Raw genomic sequence first — 17,295 nt, forward strand, 5'->3', positions numbered from 1 at the left:
TCAGTACAGACATTGCCTATTCGTTTTGCTAAGGCCGCATTGCCAAAGCACTTGCCTCGGCCTGTGATCTGACTCAGAGTCCTCTGGTGTCCGCCTTGCCCTCCTACTCGGACCGGGAAAGCTAGCGAGGCTGAAGGGGCCCATTCAGCACAGGCTGTTTTTATCTTTCTCCAGTCTGTAAGCGGAGTATGTTCTTTTTCAAATTTCCCCTTGGCCCGGGTAGGAGCGCGGTAGTTATTGCTTTTATCTATTTCAGAGTCGGAGTCGGTTACAGACCATTCGTCAAGCCACTCGCTCCAGCTATAGTCCGACTCGGAGCCGGAAGTCGACTGACTGGATACTTCCGGGCTCCGGAGCTTTTTCCCCGGGCTCCTACCCCGCCCCTTTCCCTTAGGATTGGGCCGCTCCTTCCCCCTGGGCTCGCCCCGCCTCCTGCTGAGGGAGGCTCTTGCTGTATAAGGGCACGTTTCCGGGCGAGCGCTCTGGTTGGCCTTGGCTCCCCCTCCGGGATTCCCTCCCCTTTTCCGTTCACGCGCGTCTGCGGCATCCAGCGGACCTTCCCCGCTCCCGCCGGCCACGTGTGTGCACCCCGGCGAACCTCCGCCGCTCCCGCCGGCCGCGTGTGTACACCCCGGCGGACCACCGCCGCTCCCGCCGGCCACGCGTGTGCCCCCCGGCGAACCTCCGCCGCTCCCGCCGGCCACGCGTGTGCCCCCCGGCGAACCTCCGCCGCTCCCGCCGGCCACGTGTGTGCACCCCGGCGGACCACCGCCGCTCCCGCCGGCCACGTGTGCGCACCCCGGCGAACCTCCGCCGCTCCCGCCGGCCACATGTGCGCACCCCGGCGAACCTCCGCCGCTCCCGCCGGCCACATGTGCGCACTCCGGCGAACCACCGCCGCTCCCGCCGGCCGCGTGTGTGCACCCCGGCGAACCTCCGCCGCTCCCGCCGGCCACGTGCGCACACCCCGGCGGACCACCGCCGCTCCCGCCGGCCACGTGCGCGCACCCCGGCGCACCTCCGCCGCTCCCGCCGGCCACGTGTGCGCCCCCCCCATCCCCTCCGGGGTCGGCGCCATTCTGCAGGGCATAGGGCGGGGGTCTCGCCCACGCCGTTTCGGACTCCGCTTTAATGGCAGCCTCCCTGGCTTCCTCCACCAGCCCTCCCCAGAATGACTGCGCCCGCTCCTTTCCCTCTGTAGGTAGGGTTGGGCTGGGGGGCCGTGGAGAGGGTGCTTGCTCCTGCGAGTCTGTGCGCTCGGCAGGGCTGCTTTCATCCGTAGTTTGCGTGGCCGCCCCAACTCCCAACCGAGGTGTGGCCAGCAAACAGTTCCGTGCGGCTTTCCAGGTCTCCTGCTCTTGCAGGGCCTTACGCAAAGCCTGCACGACTTTTCCCCATAATTTAAGGTATTTCCCCGAACCCGAGGACATTGTTTCATCGGCCAGAGCCTTAGTACATCTGTCCCATACTTCTGGGTGGAGGATATCCACCGGTCGGTCTATGACCCCAATTTCCAATAGCCTCGCAACAGCGAGTGTAAAATCTTTCGGTTTGCAATCGATACCCCATTGCTTATGAATCTGAGATACGACCTTCGCGAGAGCTTCCATCCTCCTCGCTGGTCCGGGAGCGTCCTCCCCGCCGGGCTGGTCCTGCCGCACCGGCCGCCGTTTACCCGTCCAGGCGAATTCCCGATCCCAATTCCGGGTCCCGGGTTTCGGCACCACTTGTTGCCTCTCGGAGGCGTAGCGACCTGGTTCAGGAACGGCACGACGACCACCTCAGGTCGTTCGGACCATCAGCTCACAGACACCAATGTGGTGGACGGCAAAATGGCGTTTATTCATGGATTACATAGGGTTAAATAACCTGGGTTTGCCGCGTCACTTCCTTCTGCTCACCTATTACCTGTAGAGGGGAGGGGTTTGACCTGTCCCGTACAACGCGATATCTTCCGAACGCCTGTCCCTAGTCACCTACAGGCATGGGCTCAGCATTTTGGATTATTGCCTCCAGCTGTGGGGAGGGTGCTGGCATGGGCTCGGCCTTCAGGGCAATTGCCTCCAGCTGTGGGGAGGGTGCTGGCATGGGCTCGGTATTTGGGGTGATTGCCTCCAGCTGTGGGGAGGGCTGCTACCTGTGGCTGCTTTTTGGGGAGAAAGGGGATTTGTTTGGGGTCCTGGTTAAGGTTTGGTTTAGGGAACAGGGCTTGTGTATCGTACCCCTTGTGTTTGTTGTGGAGTGTGTGATTTTTGAGCCCTTTCTCTTTATTCCCTAGCTTCCCTCTGGGCTCTTGGCCTTTATTATATTCTCCTGCTGCCTCCCCCTTGGGCTCTTGGCCTTTATTATACCCCCCTGCAATCTCCCCCTGGGCTCTCAGCCTTTATTGTGTCCTTCCTTGGCTGCTACCCTTTTTGTGTTTTTCTAACCTTTTTTCTGTGGGTGTTCTCCTTTCATGAGGGCTGTGCTGCTCTCCTGGTGTGGGGGGATCTGCCTGCTGTGGCTGGGTGGGCTGAAATGGTGGCCTGAGGGGTGCTGTGGGGTGGTGTGCGACTGGCGGGAAGGGGGGGCTGCCCTGAGGGGAGCCGGGATGGCGGGAAGGGCCGCCGTGAGGCGGCGCGGGGTGGGGGGGGGTCCCCTGAGGGGACCCGCGGGCGGCGAGGGGGGGGGGCTGCCCTGAGGGGGGTCGCAATGGCGGGAAGGGCTGCCGTGAGGCGGCGCGGGGTGGGGGGGGTGCCCTGAGGGGACCCGCGGGCGGCGAGGGGTGGGGGATACCCTGAGGGGGTCCGGGGTACCGGGAGGGGCTGCCGTGAGGCGGCGCGGGGTGGGGGGGTGCTGTGAGGGGACCCGCGGGCGGCGAGGGGCGGGGGATACCCTGAGGGGGGCTGTAATGGCGGGAGGGGCTGCCGTGAGGGGACCCGCGGGCGGCGAGGGGTGGGGGGTACCCTGAGGGGGTCCGGAATACCGGGGGGGGCTGCCGTGAGGCGGCGCGGGGTGGCGGGGTGCTGTGAGGGGACCCGGAATGGCGGGAGGGGGGAGCGGCGGGGGGGTGTGAGGCGGCGGAGCGGTGCGGGAGCGGTGGGGGGGTGGCGGCGGCTCACGGAGGGCTGGCGGGTGGCTGCAGGCGGCGGCGGCGGCTCACGGAGGGCTGGCGGGTGGCTGCAGGCGGCGGCGGGTGCCGGACCGGTGGGCTCTGGGTGCCGGCAGGTGCAGGATCGGCGCGGGACTGGCGGAGGGGCGGTGCCGGGGGCGGGAAATGCCGTGAGGGGAGGGGGGCGGGGCTACATTTCGCGCGCGCGCGCGAAGGAGGGGGGGCGGAGCCGGGGGCGGGGCGGCGTGAGGGGAGGGGGGCGGGGCTACATTGCGCGCGCGCGCGAAGGAGGGGCGGAGCCGGGGCGGGGCGGCGTGAGGGGAGGGGGCGGGGCTACATTGCGCGCGCGCGCGCGAAAGAAGGGGGCGGTGCCGGGGGCGGAGCGGCGTGACGCAGGCGGCGGGGGGCGGAGCGGCGTGACGCAGGCGGCGGGGGGCGGTGCCGGGGGGCGGAGCGGCGTGACGCAGGCGCCGGGGGCGGTGCCGGGGGGCGGAGCGGCGTGACGCAGGCTCCGGGGGCGGTGCCGGGGGCGGAGCGGCGTGACGCAGGCGCCGGGGGCGGTGCCGGGGGGCGGAGCGGCGTGACGAAAGCGGCGGGGGCGGTGCCGGGGGCGGAGCGGCGTGACGCAAGCGCCGGGGGCGGTGCCGGGGGGCGGAGCGGCGTGACGCAAGCGCCGGGGGCGGTGCCGGGGGGCGGTGCGGCGTGACGCAAGCGCCGGGGGCGGTGCCGGGGGCGGAGCGGCGTGACGCGGGACAGGGGGCGGTGCCGGGGGGCGGTGCGGCGTGACGCGGGCCAGGGGGGCGGTGACCGGGGCCGGGGGGGTGTGACGGGGGCCAGGGGGGCGGTGGTGCATGTGTGGGGGGTGGAGCTTAGGATGAGTGATAGGTGTGGGTGGTATCCAATTACCTAATTCAATTAGTGCTCCAGATGGGAGCAGCTAGGTACTGATTAATCAATTCAATTGCTTACTCCAGCTGGAGCACTAATTAGGGGCCCTATATACTATATATAAAAAGAAGAAAAATAATAAGTCTGGTGCAGCAGTAGCACTTTTAATGTTCCCTGGGAGTAAAAATTCTATATGTAAAACTTTTTTTTTTTTTTACTCCCAGGGAGCATTAAAAGTGCTACTGCTGCTTTTTTAAATTTAAGCTATAAAGAAAAATAAACTTTATTTCTAACTTTTGTTAATGCAGAGGCACGTCCCCATCTAAACCCTTCAAATGCTGGAAAAGCTGGAGTTTCTTTCAGTTTAGCCCCTGGAACTGAGGCAACAGGGGGTGTTTACCTCAATTTAAGCAAATACAATGGCAAATAAAGGGGTTCTCCCCTTCAATTTTATCCCCCAAAATATCAGAAAGAGAGGGGCTTCCCTCAAATCTCTCAAATGATGGGAAAAGGGCGATTTTTACCTCAATTAAAACCTTTAAAAAGCAGGGACAACGGGGCTTCTTCCCTCAATTTAAACTCCTTCTGTCCTCGTAACCCCCCTTTTTTTCTGGGGGCACTTGGGGAAGGTGTGGCAAGATGAAATCAAAAGGGAAAAGAAGAAAGACACCCTCCCCTTGCAAATCCACACCGTGGCTCACCTGCTGCTGCCTGGCACAAAGGTTCGTCCCTTGGCACCTCCTTTAAGCAATGCTCCACCATCCGAGTGCTCCCCCAGATGCAGCAGTGCAAATGATGAGGACATTCTCCTGCTACACTATCAACATCCCTATCATTAGGTCTCCCCTTAACAGCATTCTTATTTAAACAAGGGGAACAGCAACTGTGCTGTGAGGAAGAACGTCCCCTCGCTAGTCCTTCAGGCAGTTCCAGTAAAAATAAAAAAATCCATTGCCTTCTCCACACAGCAAGGATGGATCCAGCAGCTCTGTCATGTATTCGATTTCAGTCTCCAGCTCATCACACTGGGCTAGCACACGTGTCAACACAGGCAGGAAGTCATCGGCTCCATACGGCCTCCCTGGGTTGAAGGGAACGCAGGCAGTGAGAGACAAACCACACTTTTTCACCAGTTCCCGTGTTTGAAAGGAAAGCACTCTTTTGTGCCTTCTCTAGCCAGCATGTCTGTATTACTCCAGAACCCCCTGGAGTCACCAATGTGCAGCAAAGAGAACGTCGCCTGACACTCACTGCACGGGAGACCGGCTCAATCCTGTCCTTCCAACAAGCACGAATCTTACGATGCACGCCTTGAGGCATGCAAGGGAAATTTAGAGACTGGGCTCACCTTGGCACCAGCTCAACCGGTGAACTGGTGGAAAGGCTGCCATGCCAGTCACCTGCACAGTCTCATTGCCTAAGAGATGATGGATAGGCGTTTTCTTTATACATCCAGGGATAACATCCACCTTCTGGAAGTGTCCAGACACAAACACCAGTCTCTGAGTATGAATCCCACAGCAGAGAAGCCCGAGTATAAAAGCCTATTAGATCTGACAAGGAAATTCAACTCATTTCCTTGACAGAGAATAGTCAAAACCACCAGTGAGCAAGGGCTCCTGTGCCTGAAGGGAGCCTACAAGAAAGATGAGGAGAGACTGTAAGGGCCGGGATTGACAGTGACCCACAAAGACCCAGGCCCGTCCATGGTCCAAGCACTTTTCCTGCATTTGGATTTTCTGTTCAGAAGTCACTGTGTGGCCAAATCTCTGGGTCTGGCTAAACGGTGTTTAGTGCAGAACTGATGCGATGGTCGCTCAGAATTGCCCAGAGCAGGAGCCAACTTGCAACTCTGGTGAAACTTAAGTGACACCAGCTGAGGCACACTCTCCAGATAACACACTGTGGGGTGTGCCAGGTTCAGGGGCAAATGGTCAGGCCTTACCTTCTCCTGGTTTGAGGCCCAGTTTGGCAACAACACAACATTCTAGTGCAGGATCAGTGCCAAAGGGAAGGGCTGCGCAGATGCCCTGAGCCCCAGTCTCTGCATCAGCAGCAGCAGGTGGGTGGAACTCACCTATTTCCAGATTCAAATCCCTTTGTTTGTCACTCCTGCTAGTTTCTAGGCTCTGAAAGCTCATTTCAGCTGTTCAGTGACAGCACTAGCTGGTCTGTGGATTTAAGGAAGCAGACAGTCTTTGGGAATGTGCGCTGCCATTTGAGACTTGTCCAACAAAAGGGGCACGGGGGGACAGGAGGAGGACAGGTGTTAGGGACCGAGTCCGGAGGGCTGGCCGCATAAACGACACGTACACTGATACGACTAAGCATCCTTCTCCCTTTATTGTTCAACTATGCCAACTTATATCTACTTTTGCAAAGATTCACGCCCAGTCCCTCTAGATGGCCTCTAATCAGAGGGGCAGCCGGGCAGCTGTATACCTTGCCAAGGACTCTCAGGGCTGCCTGCAGTCAGGGACCTGTTCAGGGGCTTTTCCTCAGCAACCCTGGGTTGTCCAATCTTTCCAGGGGTATCATATGCCCTTGTTCCATAAGGAATCCCTCTACAGACAGGGAGTTGTCACCGGCCCCGTGCTCATGGGCTGTAGGGGACACCTGCACAGAGGAGGAAATGGAAATGGGAAAGAGGGAAATGCAACCTAATGGGATGCAGCTCTGGCACCACATTTCCTCTTGTTCCTGCTGGCCTGGAAAGCCCCAGGTAAATCCAGTCCCTCAGACCTTGCATCCCTGAACACCAGGAGAGCTGGAGTTTTACCCAGATCCCAGTGCCCTGCACAGCTGCACTGACACGAGCACAGGCTGATCGCTCTGCCCAGCACCATCCCTCATTTTCCTCCCATTGCTCCCCAAGCGTCCCCAAACCACCCCGTGTCTGTGCCGGGGCCAGTGCCTGCCCCGAGCCCAACCAGAGGCTGTCACCCAGCCCTGCACCAGCTCCCACCCCTGGGAGAGCTGGGAATGCACTGAGAGCTCAGCTCCCTGGGCTCCCCAACACCCAAACCAGTCCTCAGACACGCAAATAATGCCCAACCTGCCCCTCCGGGCACAGCCAAACACCACAATTCTATCATCCCCAAGGAACTCCGGCAGGTTGCCTCTTCACCTGTGCCTTTTTCCAGCAGCCATGGCTAGGACTGGGCTGCCAGAAATAGCATTCCCTAAGCAGTTCACCCCAGCACAGAAGAGAAGAGGAGCCTGCCACTCATCCACACCACGGGCAGGACAAGGGGGGCCCAAGCTGGCTTTGGCTGCTCCAACACCAAAGCTCCTGGTCCCAAAGATGGGACGAGTTCAGTGGTTGTTCCTGTCCTGAAAGAGAGCAGAAAAGGGAAGTTAATCCCACTGTGGAATGCAAGACTCCTGCATTTCATATTTCTGCTCTGATTGCTCACCATGGAGTTTTATCCATGGAAAAAAAAGGAGAATGACACCATATCAAATAAAAAGTGTCCTTCTCCAGCACTTTTATTCCAAGCATTATAAGGATGCTCATTTCTCTTCCAGCATTGTTTCCCTCATTTTAGCAGAACCATTTTCATCCCAGACCCCCCTCGTCAGCTGTTCAATCCTCTGGCACTGGATTTGGACAAAGGAAGGGACGCACCTGGATCGCAGGAAATCACAGAGAGAAACCCCTCCAAAACCTGACAGAGAAAAACAACGGGAGATGCAGGAAGACACATCCCTCATTTGCACATCCGGAGTGCTTTTCTAAAGACTTCTCTGCATCTGGATGCTCTTTGCACTTGGCTTTCTTTACAAGAATGCATTTGCTGCTAAACACATCTCAAGCCCTTATTTGATCAGGATAAGGTGGGATGGAGATGAAGACTCACACAGGGAATAGCCAGGGAGATGCAGGGCCTGGGAGCATCAAGGAGAGAGAAGAGAAGGAACAGGGATTGTTTTTCTTGTTTAGGGCCAGCAGTGCTGTGAGCTTGGAGAACACACGGCACCGCAGGGATCCAGGGCAGGAGCGGGATAACTCTGGGATAAGGGGAATCTGCTCCCACTCCAGGGCTGTGCCAGTGAAGGAGGGGAATTTTTAGTGCCTTCATTGCACACAAAAACCAAACCCAGCACCACCGAGCTGGACTTTCGTGAGCTCCAACACAAAGCGGCCCCTGGCCTTTGGGGGAACACAACCTCACCGAGTCACGGAGCCAGGGGATGACACTTGGGAATGAGCCTTGCGGCCTGCAGCCAAATCAGATGAGGGAGCCACAGGAGCTGTGGGGTTTCCTGCTCTTCCTGCAACGCCATCAGTCCAGACCAGGAGACCTTTCCTGCAACAGATCTTCCCTGTAAAAGGGAGCAACACCAAAGCTCAAGCACTCATTTAGAGACCCTTGGAAAAGCAAAGGTGAGAGGGGATTACCTGGAGCCCCAGGGGACTGAGGTGAAGGGGATGAAGAAGCAGACAGCAAACTGCTTCCACTGCTTCTCACTCCAGCAAGGGGAACATCCCTGGAATTTCACGTCCAGCGTCTCTCCCAAGCCCCACAGGTGAACCCACACGTACTCCAGGACTGATCTCCTTTGTACTTCCAGCAGCACAGACCCACCGGGAGGAACTGCAATCCAAGGACACACATCAGCAACCGCCTTCCCGCTTGGCGCTCTCTCCACATTTTCCCTTTCCAGTGGGATGCAGGTGCCACCCCCCAGAGGCAGGAAAACTGCCTTGCAAGCCAGTACAAAACCCGCCTGGAAAGCCCAGGATGCCCGGAGCCAGCAGCCATTTCTCCTGGAGCTCCTGCTGACAGGCATTTGAAGCCTGCTGGGCCTCACAGCTGCTTTTCTGCCAAGGGCATTCCCATCTTTTCCTTTTTAGCTCAAATAAAGGTTTGCAAAGCTGAGTTTTGTGAGAAGTGCTTCATATTTGGATTATTCTTAACTTAGAGTTTCCCTTGGCACCAAAATCAGGGGTAAACCCAACATGGCCTCAAAGGGCCATAAGATCCCAGATATCCAATCCCCAGTTCCCTCAGCATTGGTTCATTAAAGCTTTTCAGGGGTAATTTAGCAAACTTCAGGGTTTGGTGACTTCACCATCAAAGCAACATGAAACCTGTGCAAAAGGAACTTAACTAAACCTGGCTAAAAGGGGTGCCCGCTGATGACTCATTAAAACACTCCCTTAAAAAGGAGCTAGGATTGATTCCATACTCACAAACCTCCCTTGCCACGATCGGCGCTCTCTGCCCGCCAAGGACACGGCACCGGGCGGGGACATTTCTCCCACTCCCCGGCACAGACCTCCTCCCGCCACATCCAGGGAACTGCAGCCGCTCGGGGAACACCAACTTCTCCTGGGCTGGGAACAGGACAGGGACAAGGAACACTTTGAAGTCATTCCCACCTCAACGCTGCCCAGACCTGGCAGAAAGCGCTTCCCACACCTCTCCTGGAATTCTCTTTCCCAGCCCTTCCAGCTTCGGAAGGCTTCTGTGGGAGCCTCAAGTCGCGGTGCAGCTCAGAACCTGCACGTACCTAAAGCAGCCCCACGGGAACACGAAGCTTCCCTCGGGCATTTCGTTTCTTTATCCCAAACATTCTTCCCACTCAGCCACAATCTAGAAAGAACAAAAGGGAAAAGAAGGAAGAGCAATTAATTCTGACATAAGGAGTCTTGACTATCCCGACACACTGCCAGGTGAAAAAACATCCCTGCCAGGCTAACAAATCCCCCTGATACTGTCTCCATTCTGTATCAATTATTTAAACGCTGTATTAAGGAGCATAAGGACACAATGCTTGGAATTCTCAAAAACGGCTCTGCCTGGCTACTCCAAGCACTTTCCCACCCGGGGAGCTGAGCTGTCCCACATTTAAACGCCACGTTTGATCCAAATCCCATAGAAATCTGATATTGTTTGGCTCCTGAGCTTTCCCAAAAGCTGTGCAGTCAAGCCTGGAAATCCTCACTGAAGCTTTGCCATGTCACATCGGGATTTACCCTTGGGAAAACCCCACTCTCAGCACTTGGGTTTCAAGAGGTTGCACCCAATGTTACAGACACAGAATTCCTGTGGGGTTTGGCATTTCCTGCACCTCCAAACACGTGAAAAGAATGAAGTGCAGAGTCCCGAGGCTCCATTATTGCCATTCTCCTCACATCCCTTTCCTCAGCTGCACGTGGCTTTGTGCCTCCTCTGAAGGGCTGGAAAGGAATTTGGGAACCCCCCTCAGCTTCTTTGGTTTTCAGCTTTTTCTCTGAGCCCGCCCAAAAGGCATTCAGGAAAAAAAAAACCCAGAAGTGCACAAAATCCCAGCCCCTCACACCAGCTCCTCACACCAAACCTTGGGAGAATCCCTGGTGCTTCCAACACCGCTGCAATCCCACCTGGAGCTGAGCTTACAGGGTGCTCGGCCTAATCCACATCCAAGTCTGGATAGCCCAAAGCCTGCAAGAAAAGAGGAGGCAAAGTGAAGGGGAGAGGGGGGGAAAAACGGAGTTTTAGGTTTTTCCCGTGTTTGCAACAGGATTGAAGGGCAGGGTGGAGAGGTTTCGTGGAAAAGAAGTACCAAAGGCTGCTTCATTCCCAGCAATTAGCGCTGCTCAGGTTGAATCCAAGAGGACCAATCCACCAGGATCAAACAGGAGCGGCCGACAGGATGGGTTATGACACAGATCTGTGAAGCTGGAGCCTTCTTCCTTCTCCCGGGCTCTCCCAGAAATTCTCCATGTCCGGACGCGCTCCCGCTCTCCCCGCTGGGGAGGACGGACTTGGATAGCCCGGGTGACTGGTGAGCCTAAAACAATAAGTGATGCAGTGATCCAAGTGTTTTTCCCGAGGAAATGACATATTCTCTGGACCTGGGATAACCCATATCCCATGGCCTTCTCCAGGAAGAGTCCCAGCTGGATATGGTCTCCCAGAAAGGATTCCATAGGGGCTCACCTTCTGCTTGAAGCTCAGCTGAATTCCTCAGCAATGCCAGGGAATGTGGCCATTGGAGGCTTTGGGCAGATTGGGCTCATTTGCCTTTTTAGGCTTTGTTACCGTCTCTCAGACTTCCCACTGGATTGTGATCTCCAAGGAATATGTAAATCCCATTGGATTCCTGCTCTTTCGGACAATTTTTTGTGCCATTCCTGTACAAAACGAGGCCCCCTGTTCAGATGCTTTTCCCCACCGTTCCCCAGCAGTTTTAGCTGCCAGTCCATTCCCTGCGCTGGTTGGGCTCTTCCCAGATCTCTGAGCTCCTTCACAAGGCAGGAGATCCATTTGGCCCAGGAACTGAACCCTCCCGAGGAATTGTCTGATGCCATCTCCACATTTCACAGCTGATCCTTGTGCTCAAAGGATCCCCCTTTCTTCCCTCCAGCCAATTCCAAGGCTCGCTGCCCCCAGCTGGGAACAGTCCCCAGGCCGATCCCTGCAGTCTTCCCTGCCGGGATCCTGCTCAGGAATCCATGGGCTACAAACTTAAGAATTAATTCTTCCCACCCCTGCCCAGTTCTAATTCCAAAGGATTTGGTGGCTGCCTTACCCGGCTGGAGCCTGCTTCCAACTCTGTTCTTGCTGCTTCTGCTGCTTTCCATTTCCCAGGAATTCCACCAACGGAGCGACAGCGTTTTCCACCTCCTCCTCCAGGATTCCCTCTGTTGCGTTCGGGTGCTGGAAGGATATCAAAACCAGGGCCTCACTATCAGGAATTATATCCCCGGATTTGTTCCTTTCCAAATGTCACCTCTTCCCAACAAAGCACTAGGCATCCAAGGAATTCTAGAGAGCCATGTGCTGACCACTGCTTACTCCTCTGGAATGTCAGAGCTTGGAAAAGTGGGCAGCTGGAGCTTTTCCTGGTGCTGCGCATGAGGTGTATTTTACTTAAGAGCCCCTTCCCGTGTCTTTCCCTGTATCCACCAAAAATCCACCCGTTCATTCCCCAGCTGCTGCCTCCCTCTTTTCCTGGATCCAACAGAATTTTAACAGGTGAATATTCCCCTCTGGAAGAGCACCTTTCATTCCAAACCTAAGAACAAACGAATCACTTTCCTTTGATCTTCCTTATTAGGATTCCACTGAGAGCAGTAGATGGAAAATGATCCTCTCCTGGTCCCTGCTGGATTCCCGGAGCAGGGATCCTTTCCCTCTTTCCCCCTCCCCGCAGTGCCCTCCTCCCCCTTCCGCCCCACCCCGCACCCTTTTCAGGCTTTGTTCCACAGCTTTTGCCTCCTGACCTCAGATCCTTTTGTTCTCCAGGAGCTCCCAGCAGCTCCACAGCCTTTCCTCTCCCATCCTGATCCTTTCTCCAGGAATGGAGCTGTGCATTTCAATTCCCTTCTCTTTTCTCCGACAATTCCCACCAACCCAGACCTAAAGCTGACACAAGGAACGCTCGGTGCCCACAAATCCAAATCCAGACCCGGCCATCCCTAAACCAGCAACTCCCGGACAATTTGCGTTCATTCCAACCTAACACTGAGGACTCACCTAATCCTTCAAAATTCCCAAGAAATATCCCGTTGCCTTCACAGCTCCCAGGGGATTCTGCTTTGTGCTCACACAGATTTGGGACTTCCCTGGAAAACCCGTGCAGGGCACGCTGGAATCCCCGATCCCGTGAATCCGGGCAGTGTGAAAAGCTTGGTCCAGCCTGGGCCCCCAGAAATTTTTACCAAATATCCCCCAAGTCCTCGGGACAACAGAACTCTGTGGTACTGCATTTTTGGCATTGTAAAGCCTGGAATTACTTTATTCCTAGTGCTGGGCTCTGCATACGGCCGAGAAAATCCCGGCCTCCACACAGACCCAGATTCCAAACTTTTTGATACATTTGAGCAAACCGAGAAATTCCCCTTCCCTGCTTCTTCTTAAGGGCATCCTTCTTTTCCCTTACCCGGCCTGCTCTCTCCCACTGGGCTGGGTTTTTCCCTTCCCATGCTAATTAGTCCCTACTTCTAGGAGGTTTAGGTACCTTTCTTCCCTGGCAGGGATTTCTTAACACAGCTACCGAGGCTTTGGGAGTCTTCTTTATCTTCTACTTTCTGGAAACACACCCTCTGATCCATAAATGCCACAATCCAGATGCCCAACTTCAACAAGACATCCTTTTCACCTAAAAACACTCACTCTCAACTCTTAGATCTTTTAAAGTTTTACCCCCGCAAAATTCCCCTGTTTTTCCACCGCTGAATTCCTCCGTCCTGATTCCAAGGATTTCTTGAATACCACGGGGCTTTTCTCAAGATTTACCCCCACAACCTTCCCTACGTGCCCACTGCTCATCACCTCATTTTTCCCTCAGTGTGTTCGTTCTCCACCCCAGAGAGTTTGTCAAGTGTTGCCTCCAAAATGTTCCCCCTCTGTCCACTACTGAGTTCCCCATTTTGCCTCCAAAATATTCATTTTGTCCCCTCCAGATTGCATCCACTTTTACCCCCAACATTTTACTTCCTCTACATTATTGATTAAACCTTTTCCACCCCAAAAATGTGCATTCCCTCCCTTAAACAGCACCTCAGCTTTTCCCTCAAAAATGCCCCAGAGAGAAACTCCGATTCAGCCCCCAAACTCCCATTTTCCTACACAAACAGTTCTTGTGGCCCCTCTCAATTCCCCCAGGCTTTCAGCTAAAGGAATAACTGGAAGCCTATTCCCTCATCTCTGCCCTCCTTTTGCTTTCCTGGAAAACCTTGCCATCCCACACTTTCTCCAAGAGATCTGCTGCGAGTACTGCAAGGTCTGCTCTGTCAGAGAGCCTGGGGGGTTTACAGCACTTGTTCCTCTGCATCTTCACCCTTTCATCAGGTTTCCCCTGGAACAGTGTTGTGGGAGAAGCTTGGAATTACCAGAAATGGATCAGGTTCACATTTTTTCCCCACCAGTTTTTATCTGGTTTGAAATTCCTGGAATTACCCTCAAATGTGCCCTAGAACAGTGCTGTGAAAGGATCAATCAGAAGAACAGCCTGAAAGGAGAAAACCACCTCCAGCAGCAGCCGGAATGATCCCATTTCTGTTCTTACCTGATCCTGCCAGAGCTCCCACCAGCCATTCCCATTCCCATTCCAAAACAAGAGCTGTGGAAGACATTCCTGCTGTCTGTGAGGGTGAGGTGGCAGTTCTGGGTGTTCTTTGCTGTGGAATCGGACAACAAACAGAGCGTAAATGATCTTGGTGGCTCTTCCAAGCCAAACCACCCCGTGATTCCATGCGTGGATCAGCACCTGACCCAACTCCATTCCAGAAACCTCCTCCCACTAACCCAGAACTTTCCTTTTTCCGCTCAACATCGGGGACTTACTGCCGAGTGCCCCGGGCAGGGGACGCCTCAGCCTTCCCTGGGACATCTCAGCATTCCCTGGGACACCTCAGCCTTCCCTGGGACGCCTCAGCATTCCCTGGGACGCCTCAGCATTTCCTGGGACGCCTCAGCATTCCCTGGGACGCCTCAGCATTCCCTGGGGTGCCTCAGCATTCCCTGGGCTGCTGTTCCACGCCGATCCCGTGTCCAGCGCCGTTCCGGGCTGCAGTGCCGGGCTCTCCCCACAAGGCGGCAGCACCGGGAGCGAGCAGCCCCGGCCGGTCCCGCTGTCTCGGGGCAGCTGCGCCTTTAACCCGCCCGGAGCCAGCGGGGCCGTGAACACAGCGGGCAAAAACCCCAGCGATCCCCTTTATTTCACCCTCGGAGGCACAGGATCGCAGCATTTCCTGGGCTGGAAGGGACCCGCAGGGAGCATCGAGTCCAAATCCTGGCCCTGCACCCCAAGAATCCCACCCTGTGCCCGAGAGCCTTGTCCAGACCCAAACTCTGCCCCCAAGATCCTGAAAACACAGCGGGGCTGGGAGAAGGGTGACAAGGGAGGATTCTTTATATAGATCTCCTTGTACGATCGTTATATAATATCATTAGATCGCCCAGGAACCCATCCCTGTACCTGGACAGCCACCCCTGTCCCGGGACACCCACCCCTGTCCCGGGACACCCATCCCTGTGCCAAACACCCATCGCTGTCCCGGGACTGTCCCCGTTCCCCGCTCACCTCCGAGCCCGGAGCACCCGCCCCGGTGCCCCCGGACGGCCGCGCTGCTCCCCGGACTCCCCGCCATTGCCACTGCGGGCGAAGAAGGGCGGAAATTACCGGTACCGCACCAATGTGGCGATTCGACCTTCTCAAGATGGCGGCGGTGGAGGACCCCCCCCCCCCCCCCCTCCGGCTATTCGGCTGCCTGAATGCTCCCGCCCATCCCAGGCGCCGCTGACCCCACAGTCGGTGTCCGCATAGCGGGAAACGCCTCAGAAAGATGCGTGAAAGCGCTGGGTTGGCGTCGGCGTCGGCGTCACGCTCAGGCAGTCGAATAGACGCAGCTAGAGGGGGGGCCTTCCCTGACACCATCTTGAGAAGGTCAGGAAACAGCGTAAACGACCGCCATCTTTAGTGTGGCGATGATCTAACTTCCGGTTTTGCCGCCATCTTGGGTGCTGGCAGAAGCCACTTCTGGTGGAGCTGCCATCTTTAGTGTGGCTGTGACGCAACTTCCTCCCTTTGTCGCCATCTTGGATGCTGGCAGAAGCCACTTCCGGTTAAGCCGCCATCTTTAGTGTGGCTGTGACGAAACTTCCGTCCTTTGTCGCCATCTTGGGTGCTGGCAGAAGCCACTTCCGGTCGAGCCGCCATCTTTAGTGTGGTACGCACAAGGGCCCCCTCCTCACTAGGGCTTCTGTCTATTCAGCTGCCTGAATCCGGCCTGGACTCCGATGCCGGCCCCGCGCTTTCCCCGAGATTTTCCGCGCTGCTTCCCGGTGCGAAGACACGGGTGGTGGGGTCAGCGGCGCCGGAGGGGGGCGACGGCCTCGCGACCGGCGGCAGGCATCGGTGGGGACACCTCTCCCAGGGGCCTATTGCTTCCGCCATCTTGAGTGTGGCGGAAGTGTCACCCACCCTCTGCAAGGTCCTGGCAGGTTCGAATAAAAACGCCACTTACGCCGCCCCGAAAGCGCCGAACTGCGCCTTCCTTTCCGAGCCGCCCTCTCGAGAGCGGCACGCGGGCGGCTCTATTCCGACCGTGCTCGCCCGGTGCTCCCCGCCCCGTGTCGCGCTGTGACCGCGCCTCTGCTGCCCGGCAAAACCGGCCCCGCCGGGCCGCCCCCCGCGCTGTCATTCGTCGCGGTCACCGCCCCGCACGGCGCCCGCTCCTTTGCAGCGCTCTGGCCCCGCTCATGCACGCCCGTGTCCCTTGGCGCTCCGAACCGTCCTTCGCCCCTCCCCTCCGCTGCCAGACGCGGCCCCGCTCGCTCCTTGCCCTTGCCACGCTCGGCAGCCACCGAGGCCGCCGCCCTCTCGGCTCCCCCGGCCCCGGGCGGCAGCAGCGCCGGGGCGCCGTGCCGGGGCCGGCAGTGCCGCGCTCTCGCCACCAGGCGGCAGCAGCGCCGCCCAGCTCAGCCCGGGGCCGGGCCGCGCTGCGGGGCACGGACAGAGCAGAGGCAAAAGCCGGCTCAGGGCGCTCTGCAGCTCCTGCAGCCCGAGCCTCTCGGCTCCTGGCGCCAGGCACTCGCTTCTTCCCTTCCTACAGAAAAACGCCGCCTCGTTATGCTCAAAACTTGCTCATCTCTACTCCCAGCTTCTTATATTCCTATATGCAACAGAGTAGAGAGAGAGGGCTGGCTTATTTCAAAATGAATCTACATCTAAATCAGTAGCATTTGTCTATAGATGTAAAAACAAAGAACTTGACAGGTTTGGGGATTCCACACTGTCCTACACACATCCCTCCCGGTGGATTTTCTGGCAGTTTTGGGCCCGTCTGGGGGACAGCACCCAGCATTGGCCCCCCTCATTCCCCACTCACCTGCTCCTCCATGGCATCGTGGCTCTTCCAGGGACATCGGGGCGCCCCAAGTGACATTCAGAGCCCCCGAGTCTCCACCCCCTCCTCCAGCCTTTTTTCCTCACCCCAAAGAATGCACGCTCTCAGTGGGCAATGGGCGTGGCTTATGGCGGCTGGGCGGGGCTCAAGGGGCCTGTGGGCGGGCCTTATTCAGGGTAAGCGTGGCTTTGGGCGATATGGGCGGGGCTTCACGGGGTAGGCGTGGCTTAGGAACAGAGTGCGCGTGCTTTGGGCGGGGCTAAGGCAGGCATGGGCGTGGCTAAGGGGTGATGTGGGAGTGGCTTATTGCAGTGTGGGCGTGGCTTAGGTGCGGGATGGGCGTGGTTTTGGTCAGAGTAGGCGGGGCTTAGCAATTCAAGGATTGCTCCCAGATGAAATCTGCCAGGACGGACAGGTCACGCCGGGGACGGCACCACCCTCGGTCCGTCACGGGAGACAGGACCGGTCCTGA

The 17,295-nt window shown here is 57.2% G+C and overlaps 1 protein-coding gene across 8 annotated transcripts; it reads right to left on the bottom strand.

Moving 5' to 3' along the window:
- Positions 1–6,270: 6,270 nt before the first annotated feature.
- LOC138098686 (uncharacterized) lies at positions 6,271–15,122 on the bottom strand. 8 transcript variants are annotated; one of them, XM_068995404.1, is made up of 13 exons: positions 14,999–15,122; positions 13,982–14,093; positions 11,501–11,628; positions 10,909–11,102; positions 10,532–10,759; positions 10,307–10,410; positions 9,497–9,579; positions 9,181–9,320; positions 8,382–8,577; positions 8,155–8,289; positions 7,608–7,647; positions 7,107–7,312; positions 6,271–6,595 (listed from the first exon to the last, which is right to left on the bottom strand). In XM_068995404.1, exons 7-11 carry the CDS (start codon positions 9,535–9,537, stop codon positions 7,623–7,625), a joined length of 537 nt encoding a protein of 178 aa, XP_068851505.1. In that variant the 5' UTR covers positions 9,538–9,579; positions 10,307–10,410; positions 10,532–10,759; positions 10,909–11,102; positions 11,501–11,628; positions 13,982–14,093; positions 14,999–15,122; the 3' UTR covers positions 6,271–6,595; positions 7,107–7,312; positions 7,608–7,622. The 8 variants fall into 8 exon arrangements, with proteins under 8 accessions (XP_068851505.1, XP_068851504.1, XP_068851503.1 ...); XM_068995403.1 differs by having other exon boundaries at positions 7,396–7,647; XM_068995402.1 differs by having other exon boundaries at positions 7,107–7,647.
- Between the last annotated feature and the right edge of the window lie 2,173 nt (positions 15,123–17,295).

The sequence above is a fragment of the Aphelocoma coerulescens genome, chromosome 25, assembly GCF_041296385.1.
Source record: "Aphelocoma coerulescens isolate FSJ_1873_10779 chromosome 25, UR_Acoe_1.0, whole genome shotgun sequence".
In the NCBI taxonomy this organism is placed as follows: Eukaryota; Metazoa; Chordata; class Aves; order Passeriformes; family Corvidae; genus Aphelocoma; species Aphelocoma coerulescens.

What these genes read in the sequence shown, in the direction of transcription:
- LOC138098686 (XM_068995399.1), bottom strand. Translation starts at nt 9,537, where the DNA reads ATGCCCGAGGGAAGCTTCGTGTTCCCGTGGGGCTGCTTTAG. An exon ending in TTCCCGTGGGGCTGCTTTAG is followed by an intron (nt 9,321 to 9,496) that starts GTACGTGCAGGT and finishes TCCTGTTCCCAG; the next exon opens with CCCAGGAGAAGTTGGTGTTC. An exon ending in TCCCCTGGCTCCGTGACTCG is followed by an intron (nt 7,313 to 8,154) that starts GTGAGGTTGTGT and finishes GCTCTCTTTCAG; the next exon opens with GACAGGAACAACCACTGAAC.